General features: G+C 40.4%; 1 protein-coding gene across 8 annotated transcripts in view; it reads left to right on the forward strand.

Annotated features, from left to right (window-relative positions):
* Positions 1-12,473, forward strand: part of stxbp5a (syntaxin binding protein 5a (tomosyn)) — a 182,721-nt gene that overhangs the window by 145,667 nt on the left and 24,581 nt on the right. For all 8 annotated transcript variants that reach the window (XM_078230233.1, XM_078230236.1, XM_078230235.1 and 5 more), the window contains one exon: positions 8,183-8,233. In XM_078230233.1, the coding sequence (XP_078086359.1) occupies positions 8,183-8,233 (51 nt within the window). The remainder of the gene's footprint in view (positions 1-8,182; positions 8,234-12,473) is intronic.

Below are 12,473 nucleotides of genomic sequence, written 5' to 3' on the forward strand. Positions count from 1 at the left end.
TTTCTGAGTACTTATACAAGTCTTAGTCCTCACAGGTAAATACATTATCTAAGTAGAGACTGAATAATTATATTCTGTCTCCACTCTTACACTCAGGATATCAGTGGCAGATATCTCATCAGTGGTGGTAAGTTGTAGTATTTCTTGTATAAATTGTGAAATGATTTGTCACGTGAGAATAGTGGGACTCTGCATCTCTGGTCAGACCTCAATATATCATCATGTTTAGCTTTTTTAACAAACTTTTCAAATGTGTTGGATATGTAATGCTAGTGAATCCCCCCCATGGAATTGCTCATGGTTAGCCAGAGGAAATGGTATGTCAAATAACCTCGTCTCTTTAATAGGCTGAGGTCACAAATGTTTGTCTGGACTAAGCAGAAACAGCTGGCCTTCTTGAGATATTGCTTTTAGGTTAACAGTATCTTAGTCTGGAGAAGAAGAAGTAGGGACAGCACCCATTAACTATCTGTGTTGTTCTACCTCACCACCTTTCTTGTCTCCTCTGCAGTTGCTAAATTATCAGACTGTGCCTATTCGACATTCACGATGAACAGAAATTTCCTCCAATTAACTATTGGGAATACTCACTTATAGCTTCATTTCCCGAGTCCTGACTTCATCTCCTCCGTTCGCCACTTGTGCAAGTCTAAACCAGTCTGCTCGCAATGTTGGTGTCACATTTGATCCTGAGATGAGCTGTCATTCCATCATCAAGACGAACAATTTCCAGATTCATAAAATTGCCCTACTTTGTCCCCACTGTTGTCTGCTGCTGATGGACTCATCCGTACCTTTGTATCCCTCTAGACCTGACTATTTCAGCCCACCACAGCTGCTCTCTCTCCTACGTTGTACCCTCCATAAACTTGCTGTCATCTAAAATCCTGCTGCCCATGTCTTAACCCTCGCCCATCACCCTTGTGATCATATTTAAATTAGCTCCTGTTCAAGCAGCGCCTCAACTTCAAAATTCTCATCCTGGTTTTTGAAATCCCTCCAGGCCTCTCCTCCTCTCTCTTTAATCACCTACAGCCCCGCAACCTTCCAACATAACTGCACTCCTTAAAGCCTACAACTTTGACCAAGCTTTTGGTCATCTGATCTAATATCTCTGAATGTGGCTCGGTGTCCTATAATGTTCTATAATGCTCCTCCTATGAAGCACCTCGAGCAATTTTATTACGTTAAAGGTGTTATTTAAATATAAGTTATTGTTGCTCATTGATTTCAGCGGACTGGGGGCTTTGCAGCATAAATGATTAATGTATCTTAACTCAAGGAGCATTGAAATGTTCATTAATGTGAACTATTTACTAGCTTTTAATAAGGATGATATTCCTTTAAGACATTAAATATTTTTTCAGAAGCATTATACATAATAAATGTTGAAATAATAGTTTATTTTGAAGCCTCTTTTATAAATATTGAAGCTGCACGTTGAAAGTGTACTTTACTTGGCATTACAACCTGTTGAACGATCCCCTCTTGAAAAGCAGGCTGGTGAGCAGCTGAAAGGGGATATCAGTCATAATATGTGCATAGCAGTATTCCTGGCCGTGAATCAACAACCAGCTTTAATGTTCTTCATAGCACTTACTGGGCTTTTACCATCTGTTTCGTGCCATTGTGGGAACTAAACAAGTCTGACCTAGCTTGTGAAAGTTTCAAACTAATTTTGTGAACTTCACTCAGAACAGCTCTGCTTAATGCATTAAATGTTCCTGAAAACTCCAGCTTCTTAGCTTTGACAAATTCCCTGCCAGATTCAAAAGTTAACTGGCAACTACAGAATAAAGCAAATCGTGTGCAGTTGCTAATATCTGAATTAATTGGTTTGGTTACTTTCTCAAGGCAGAAACCTTGGAGACACAAACAATCAAAATACTAGGATTTTTTTTTATTCTTTCATGGGATGTGGACATTGCTGGCAAGGCCAGTATTTATTGTCCATCCCTAATTGCCTTTGAGTTGAGTGGCATGCCACACCATTTCAGAGAGCAATTGTGTCTCAACCAAATCGTTATTGGTCTGAATCACATGCAAGGTAAGGACATTGGTGAGCTGCATGTTTTTGATATATTTTGACAACAATTACTGAGACATGCTTTCCAATTCAAGATTATGAATTGAATTTAAATTCCACCAACTCCTGTGATAGGATTTGAACCCCAGAACATTGGCCTGGGCCTCTGGATTACCAGTCCAGTCACATTTCCACCGTCTCCCCTGGATGGACTTGGGCAAGGGCATGGATTTTATGGCAGCTAGATTTTAAACTCCATATATGTTGGATTGAACCAAACCAAACCAAAACCAGATAAAAGTACCTATTTCCTCTGATTACGCATGGACTCTAATACCAACCCAAGTCAGCTTGAGAATCTGAAAACCCAAGTGTCCATTGCTCTGTGCAAACTACATTTGTGACCTCATGAATAAATGTTTCTTTCATTATGTATTTGATTTTATCCATTATCTGTTGGTGAAGCTCAGGAAATACAGTAACTTGATGGGCAGCATGTGCCATTTTCAAGTTAGTTGTGTAATTGGTGGATATAGAAAGGGAAGGGTTTAGTATTGTATGATAGGGTGTTTAGAATTTGGAAGCTCTGGGGTGGGATTCTAAAGGTTTGACTGGACTGTGGTGGCGGTTCTGTTACTTAGCAGAATGAAAGGGGGATTCTGAAGTTTTGACATTGTTGTAGTGGAGTCCTGGAACCTGGAACACCTTTGGTTAGGGGATTTAGCAGAAGGGAGGAATTTGTTTCCTGGGATTTGGGAGAAAGTAAACTTGAATTTATACAATGCCTTTTAAGAACTCAGGATGTGTTAAAGTGCTTTGCAACCAATTAGCTTTTGAATATCTGTACCATTGTAAGAAACACACCAGCTAATTTGTGCTCAGCAAGCTCACACAGAAAGCAATGAGTTGATGATGATATCATCTGTTTTAGTGGTGTTCATTGAGGGTTAAATATTGGCCAGGACTTCAAGAACTCCTGTTATGCTTCAAATAGTGCTATGAGATCTTTTTTGTCTACCTGAGAAGGTATTGCATTATGGTGTTAACCTCTGGAATGGGACTTCAATCCATGAGCTGACTCCAGCAAGAGTTGTCACTGGCAAAAGCTGTCACCTTGGGAGCACAGAGTGGGTAGTTGTGGAATTGCAGAATGTTGTCAGGGGTTTGGTGACCTGGGGTTTTGTCGTAATGCAGAATGAGAATTTACAACATTGAAGAGGTATTTGGTGTTCAGTAACACAGTGACATCCTGCAGTCTGGTAGCACTGAGAGCAGATTCTTTGTTTGGCAACAATGAGGGGATAATTCTGGAGTTTGAGAATTTTGCAATTGGATTGTAGAAGTGGAAGCGAGATGCACAGCAGCAGTGCAAGAATTTTGAAAGAAGTGTCTTCAGATTTCACTCTCCAGTGACATTGAAGTGAGTTCTTGAAAAATTGTTTCCTTTAAGTACCACAGCTGAAAGTGTCTTGGATTTCTAAATATAAACAGAGTACAGATTTTGCAAATTCTGTGTCACTGAAGTTTCAGCTTAAAGGCTTTCAAGTTAATCTTCCTTTAGCTTTCAAGTGATTTTCAAAAAATACTACACGTCGTGGAAAGATGTAATTTGACTTACACTTGGGGTAATAAATACATTTCCTGTGAGTGTTCTTGATTCTAAGTGTTAAAAGAATGGACAGTTCTCCAAAATTATGCAAAAATCCTACACACTGTAACGAGAGAATTATATTGATCCAAGCTAGGAAATCCTGGGGATTTTGGTCACAGCTAGTACCGTAGAAATGTTCAGTGCAAAAAGACCATTCAGCCCATCGATGATGGTTGACATCTGTGGTTCCATTGTGGTTGAGACAGACCATTCCACCTTTTATAGGAAATGGATAAATATTTCAATTGATGCAAGATGAAATTGAATTTTTTTTTTAAACTGACATTGATAGGTGTATGTAAAGCCAGTGTATTAAGGGATGTGGGACCAATGTGGGTAAATGAGGTTAAGATGCAGATCAACCATTACATCATTAAATTACGGGCAGACTCGACGGACTGAACAGCCTGAGCCTGTGTGTACTGCGTTATGGGGCAGGTGCAGGGCACTGCAGCTGATTTTACATAGTTACATGACAGTGTCTCTGTTAGTGCAATCCTAATGAAGATGCTCAAGATACGAAAGCAATTCGATAAATATTTGCAAACTGAATATGTTTTCTGATCTTTTAATTCTGTTATAAATCTTGGCAGACTGAAGAGTAAAAGTATTTTTAAATGATCCCATTAAAATGTTTGATTCAAACTTTTTCTCTTGCTGGACGGACTCCATGTTGATTTTTCCAACGCAACAATTGATACTTTTCATTCTGCTTGCTGCTTATTAATTCATACTATCTGCGTGTTGTGATTTTCCTGGTTTGTTTAGTTAAAGTAAAATCAGCCTTTGAATTATAGGTGTGGCACAAATTTGAGTGATCCGCAGCGTGACAGCAAAGGAAAGGCAAACTTGTTCAATTTCTCTGCAGATAGATTAAATAATTGCATAATAATACCTTCCCTCAACCTTTTCGCTAATGCTAATTTCAGTTTCTTAGTTTATATTGAGAAATCAGTCCCAGAATCTCACTTCCTGCTCTTCTCTGAATCTTCTTTAACATATGGTGATGTTAGGATGCCCAGAACTATATTTAGCACATTATCTCAGCAACTGATGTGTGCAAGACTTGAATAACATCCCAGTACATCATTATCCTGTTGAAAAGTTTCATATTGATTGGGAACTTTTAGTGAATAACCAGCAGCAACGACCATATCCTTTTACTGTTTTTCTTAATGTCTGTGTGCAGGCATTTTTCATACCTTCTATGTCAGTGTTCATTACATTGATCTCTGTTTAAAATCTACCTGCTGTTTACTTAACTGGTCCAACTTAATGGGCCTATATTCTCTGGAGTTTAAAAGAATAAGAGATGATTTTAGTGCAATGTACAAAATTCTTAGAGGGGTTTGAGCCGTTACCATTTATGACCCAGAAGGAGGCCATTTGGCCCATCAATAGCAGCCCAGCTGCTCTAGCCAATCCCACTCCCCTGCTCGCTCCTGCAACTTTATTTCTTTACGATGCCAATCCAGTTTCCTTTTGAAATCATTGATTATGTCTGAGAAGAAATCTGTTTAGCCAGAGCGCTGAGTCTTTATCACAGAGGCCTGTATATGCTTAGTTATTGACTACATTCAAGACTCAGAATTCTAGACCATTAGGCAATATGAGAATTCAGCGAAAGGTGGATTAGGTTGGAAAGTGAGGTGAGGGAGAAGATCTGCTGTGATTTTATTGAATGACAGAGCAGACTAGAGGGACCATTTGGCCCAGTCCTCCTATTCTGTATTTCTTACTTGGAAACATGGCTTGCCGTCATTAAGGTATTTTATATTGCAGTATCTCCTTTATCCTTTCCCTTATCTTGTCCTTTGGCCATTCTCAAAGCTTTTTTCTTATTTGCTGCTATCACGTTCTGTTTTCTGTTGTTAATTCTGTTTTCTATCCAATACACTAATATGCCAGTGCCTCCATGTCCATTCTAAATATTGATTTGCACCTGGGTGCAGGCATCTGAGGATTCCGTTAATATGATTCAGCAGGTTGGAATTTAACTCCTACGCGATCTGTTGCAGTTCCAGTCCCTGTAAAAGACGTATCAGTATAATGTGTTGTCAAATGGGGATTTCCTTCAAAAGACAAGATTCAGAAGAAAGCCAGCTAATGCTGTTTAGTTGAGGAAAAAAGGAATTGCATTTACCTAGTGCCTTTCATGTACCCTGCACACCACAAAACATTTGCAACCAATGTAGTACTTTGAACTGTAGACAAATGAAACGGACAATTTATGCACAGCCACACCTGTCAGCAATGAGATAAATATTGTCCAGGACACAGCAGAAAATTTGCACTTATCTTCAAGAGGACAGATGGAAAATTCTGTTCAATTATTGGTCAGAAAGGCAGTACAACAGTCCCTCAAAGCTGCACTGAAATGCCAGCCTAAACAGTGTTCCATTCTGTGGAGTAGAACTTGAATCCACAACCTTTTAACTCAGACAAGAGTGTACCAGCTGAATCACAGCTGACACCTTAACAATTACTACTTGGGTAGGCCCATTCTCGTTTTAGCGTACAAGTATAAAATTTGAGATGCAGATGTTAACATTTCCAGCCAATTAGAAGGGTGAGGGAGGTCATGTGGGATATGGCTTGTAAATAAAAGATTGCTTTGTAGTATTTGAATAGAAGGGAAATAGGTATTGGTGAATTCCAAATATGACTGGAACAATTGTCTTGTATTCTGGGGAAAGGAGAGATTACTGAGTTCCAAATACTGTGGCAAAAGTTGCCTTGTGTTTCAATGATAAGGGTAGATTGAGTTCCAAAGAAAACTTAAAAGCTGCTTTACATTCTACTGATAGGGTGATATTGTTGAGTTCCAAATACAATTGAAAGAACTACCTTTGTATTCCAATGGAAGGAGAACCAGCTTTGGAGTAAAGTCTATGGATAGCAGATTTGAAAATTGCTGTTGGACAGCTGATCTGGCAATACATTGGCAGATCTGACAGGGCTACATAAAACACTATTTGGTCTTGTTCTCCTCTGCAAAATTGTCTACTCTTCCAGGATTAGCTTAGAATGGTAAGATAGTCAGTGGCTTCTCATCTCCATTACAAACTGTCTTTTTAAATACCCCCTCTCTCTCCTCTCCCGCCCCAACACTGCCCCCCCCCCCACCTTTTATCTCCCAACAACTCATCTATCGTCCTTTATGTCCTCTACAAGCTCACCTTGTTCATGCAACCTACCTTCTCCCTTAACCCTATTCTCATCAAACTGTTGACCATCCAACTTCCCTTCCTGTCCCCCCCCCCCCCCTATTAACTGTTGATGGTTGTTCTCCTCAGGTGCTGTCTCATACTCCAAGTCTTTGTCATCAACGCCACCAAAAAAGTCCTTGTTCCCTCTGTACTGGCAAACTGCTGCTTCCTCTCCAGCATCTCTTTCCCCTCAAAGCTGCTTAAATGTGTTGTCATCTCAATTCTTCCTGCAACTCCATTTTTGAATCCTGTCAATCAGATTCCCATTTTTGCCTCAATATTGAAATAGCCCTCATCAAAATCACATGACATTGTGACTGTCACAGTGCTAAATTATCTTCCTCACCCACTTGACCTATCAGCGGCCGTTAACTGCATCGTCCACCTCTAACTCCTGTATAGTCCACACTGGTTCTATTTCTATCTATTCAGTCATAGCCAGAAAATCATCTGCAATGGCTTATTCATCCACTTCCGTGCCATTACCTCTGGTATCCCCCAAGAAGCTGCCCTTTGGTGTCATCAGAAATAATGACCTCCTGTTCTACATATCTAGTGATGCCACCCAGCTCTACTTTAACAATACCACTCTCAACCACCCCACTGCTGTTGTTGATTTGTCAACCTACTTGTCTGACATCTAGCATTTTCTGTAGTGTAGTATGGAGAAGATCAAAGAGACAAACTGTTCCCTATTCACTAACTCCATCCCTCTCGCTGGTCACAAGCCGTGAGGCTAAATTGGACTATTGACAATCTTGCCATCCAGTTTGATCTAGAGCTGAACTTCCTCTCTTGTCACAATGAAAGCTGACTTTCAACCCTACTTCAGCTCATCTGCTGCTGATACCTGGAATTTCCTCCCTAAATCTCTTTCCTCTTCTCGGGTGTTCCTTAAAACCTATTTGATTGGTCAAACTTTTGTTCACCTGTTGTAATATTTCTTCATGTGGCTCAAACATTTTTTTCTGATTGATCCTTTAAAGGGCCTTGGCATTATTTAAATGCAAGTTGTTGGCTGCTGCTGATATTGTCTTGTATTTCATTGAAGTGGGGTGGAGTGATATGCTGAGTTTCAAAAATGGTGTTTGGAAACCATCTTTGTGTTCTAAGGTAAACCCTTCAAAGGGGCAGGTGTTTGGCAAATCTCATATTGGAATCTTGGCTTGTGTTAACCCTGCAGTATGTATTAAGTGGTCATGAATCGACAAGGAAATATATCAGTTTATGACTCCACGCTTCAGTACTGGTTTGTATCATTTTGCCTAAACCTAACTTTCTGTGGGTTTTTTTCAGCGAAGATGTCAAGAAAACTAAGCTTGCCGACTGAACTGAAACCTGATTTAGGTAAGTGCGGAGGCTAGCACGATACTTGGTGTTGAAATATTCTTCGTATGTTTACATTTATTTGTGTGCAACTGGAAACAGCGAATGGGTAGACATGTTGATCTACCAATCTAAGTGCAGATAAGTGCTCGTAGTTTTAATAAAGCTTATTTGTTTCTTACCACAGTTATAATAGAATGTTAAATGCTGATCTGTCTGTAAGAATTAACTTGCTTGAGAATGAGCTGAAGAGAGCAGACTACCATTATGATTTAGTGAGTTTAACCAACTATATAGAGCAGCAAGTCTTTTGACTCATCCTTAATATCAGCAAAATGTATTGTAGCAAGTAGCCAAGCATTTGGCAGTACCACACAAACCCAAGACTTCCACCATCCAGAAGGGCAAGGGCAAACAAATGTATGGGAAAGTCCATCACCTCTGTAACTCTGTCCCTCCAAGTCTCTAATTTGGACATGTTTCAATTGTTGCTGGAATTAAATCCTCGAACTCCCTACCAAACAGCACTGTAGAATATCTTCACCAATAGGTCTGTCGCAGTTCAGGAAGAGGGCCTGCAGCTACCATCTTGAAGGCAAGTAGGGATGAACAATAAATACTAAAGATGCCACTGAAGTCCAAATCCTAGGAATAAATAAGTGCTTGTGGCCTAAAAGGGAAAACTAGCCAGAGCTCCCACTTCATATACCATCCAGTGGCTGAGAATAGAGGGGAAATCAGTCAAGATTCCCATTGCTGATCAATATCCAATGAACAGGGTTGAAAATGTGCATATATGGCAGGTATCAGGTTCAGAAGAGGATTGTGCTCAGCTATAATGGTTTGAGTAACCTCCCACAATTTCTTATGACCTCTTACTTGAGTTGAGGTATTGCAAGTGCTTGGCATCACTGTCACAATTTCCATTTGAGCCATACTGGTGGTACTACCTCAATGTCACTTTTTAAACTGCAGATTGTTTTATGCTGTAGGCTTGTCCTGATTAGGCTATCCTATTTCATTTCATTCAGGACCCTTAATTGCAAGTAGACCCTTCAAGTTTCCTGTACATTAACCCTGGCTGGATTGTAACTAGAGCATTGTCACACATTATCTCACTGCTTATTCTCCCAGGTGTTAAATCCTTGTCAGAACATCTTGTAATTTTGTGCCCATGAGTGCATTTGTGAAGATGGGTGGAGGGATGGGAAATCATTACAATCCATTTAGTTCTCAGCACTGCCAGAGGATCTTAGTGTTGAGTCCTTCGTCAACATAGATGAGAAACTTGTATAGTCTATTTAATCAGCAGGAGATTTAATTAAACAGCAAATAAGTTTTGCAACTCTTCCTGTACAAGGAATAGAGCCAAGTTGACTCACAAGTGATATACTGAGATCAGATTGTGGAAGTTTTTTGAGGCATAGCAGGTGGCAATTCTATTCCTGTTTTAAGTTCTCTAAGTCGGACTTCTCTCTGAAGTTTGTTGCTATACGTTACTCAGCTGCCAGTTATGTTACATTGCTACCAATTCAATTGCCAGAAACAAGGTTATGTTCACAGTTCTGGATGTTGAATACTTCCTTCTCTAACAGAGAATTGTGTTATCGCTGCTCCTGGTCCAATAACTTACTGCCAGGTCCTGATCGCTATAATGCCTGTCGTGCTGTAAATACAGCAACTGCTGCAACATCCTATCCATTGATGACTCTCTCTCTCTCCACCCCCCCCCTCTCTTAATCCATCCTATATAACTGACTGCATATTACTGAAATTATGACTGATTAAGTATTAACATTTTAGATGGTGCTTTTAAAGGGTTTCAGGAGATCTTTTGTTTCCACCTAATGTTTATTAGGCAGAGTGAACCTTCAGTTATCCTGCACCTATCTCTGCCCAAAATCTGTACTTCTCAGTAGTTTGCCTATGAAACCGTATTGCTATTAGACCTGCATGTTCAGAGTCTGGACCAGTGAAATTACAATGAGGACAGGTGAGAACAGAGAATGTAGTTCAGGATTTGACTTTGATAGATGTAGTGTTTTACTTTTATTCAGATGAAGACAGTGGAGTGTAGCAAGTTTGAAAGCAATTTACCTCATTAACAATTCTGCTCAGCCTTCACAAGGAGACTGTCCCATACACATCCTTGACCCAAGTGGGGACAGGAACATCAACAGAATGTTTAATGATAGTGGATCAACTATCACTCTTTTTCTACCACCAACTATATTTAAAATAGCTGTCTAGTTGATCTGTTGTGTTCACCTACCCGCCATGGTGTTCTGCCCTTTATAGGTTCTTACTACCACATTTTCCACTCCTGTTCAAGCTCAAGGTGTCCTTTACCTGCAGGTATTATGGACACGTAGGCCAGAACTCTACCATCTCGCCCACCATGGAATGGGCACGGGCGAGGAACCTACAATGGAAATCTCCATTGACCTCGGGCAGGAATTTCCAGTCTCGGCCAAGCAAAGCCGAAAAGTCCCGCCCACTGTCACTGTTGTAATGTCAGGAGATGGAACTGCCCTTGTGCAAGCAACAAAGTCTGACAAACAGCAATGCAATATTGACAAAATCGTATATTTGATTTATTAATGTAGCATGTATTAGCATACAGTGAAAAGTATTGTATATTTTAGAGATGTGATTTAAGGGATATGTATTAGTCAGGGGACTGGGAGAAACACCCTGTTTTCTTGGGGGGGAAAAATCCTCACCTGAGAGGGCAAAATGGTTTAATGTCAAATTAATAAGGCATCACCTCATTACATGGTCTCTGGAGTGGAATTTGAACCCACAGCATTTTGATTCCGATGTGTGTGCACTACCCACTGAGCTACAGCTGACACTGTTCCTCTTCACTGCCAACCATCTTGACTCCTTCACGGTCTCTAACTTATCCGACTGCTTCACCGACAGCTAGTACTGTCTGAGTAGAGGTTTTTCCAACTAAAACTAGAGGAAAGTGAAACCATAGTTTTCATCCTTGCCACAATCTCTCTTTTAGAAACATAGAAAACTACAGCACAAAACAGGCCCTTCGGCCCCACAAGTTGTGCCGAACATATCCCTACCTTTTAGGCCTACCTATAACCCTCCATCCTATTAAGTCCCATTTTTTAGCCATTGACTTCATCCCTCTCCCTGACTTTGTCTGAGACTGAACCTGTGATGAACTTACGACTACACATGCATCATCAATAAGACTTTTCCTTTCCACCTCTTTAAAACCATTTGACTCCACCCTAGCTCATCTGCTGCTGAAACTATCACCCATGTATTTGTCACCTCTGGATGTGACTCTTCCAACACTCATTTGACTGGTTTCCCGCAGTCCGCCCTCCGTAACCTTGAGTTCTAACAAAACCCTGCTGCCATGCCCCAGTCACAAAGTCTCATTCACCCTTCATCCCAGGTTTGCTGATCTACTTGGGACTATCTTGGCTCCTGGTTAAGCAACATCTTGACTTTAAAATTCTCTTCTTTTTGTATTCAAACCTCTCCATGGCCTTGGCTCTCCCTAGCTGTGTAATTTCCTACATTCCTCAGATATCTGTGCTCCTTGAAATTCTTGCTTCTCATGCATCCCCGATTTAATTGCTTCCCCATTGGGATGGCCGTGCCTTCTGCCTAGACCCTGAGCTCTGGAATTCCCTCCCTAAAACACTGTTGCCTGTTTACCCTCTTTTGCCTCCCTTAGGGTGCTCCTTAACACCTGCCTCTTTGGCCAAGCTTTTTTTTTGGGTCATCTGTCCTAATATCTGTGTTTCTTGGTATTGAGCTTTGTTTGATAATGATTCTATGAAGCACTTTGGGACATTTTGCTGCGCTAAAGGCATAAATAAATACAAGTTTATAGTGGAGGTGCATATGTACCTGGAATGCTCTGAGTTGATGCTTTTAGACATTGCTAGTTGAAGACATGGTTCATATCCTGTCAGTGCTACCTGATGTTCCTCACTCTCTAATATTGTCAGGTAATGAGTCATTTCTTTGATAAGTCTTTAGCAAACCCCAAATGATCACCTGAGCCATTTCTCATTGAACACAAATGAACAAGGAGAATATCTTGCCATTGTTTTATTTTACTGCTGTGCTCATTTGCCCACCCTAGTCTCCCAGAGTGCCTCATGCACCAGGTATACTCGCATTCAACTTTCTTATTTGTCTCCCTTCTCATCCATTCTAAATGCCTTCCACGTTTGCATGTTATAACTTCTATCATCTAGGATTAGCCATGTCTTCTGTGACACAG

Source organism: Mustelus asterias, chromosome 15 (assembly GCF_964213995.1).
Source record: "Mustelus asterias chromosome 15, sMusAst1.hap1.1, whole genome shotgun sequence".
Taxonomy (NCBI): domain Eukaryota; kingdom Metazoa; phylum Chordata; class Chondrichthyes; order Carcharhiniformes; family Triakidae; genus Mustelus; species Mustelus asterias.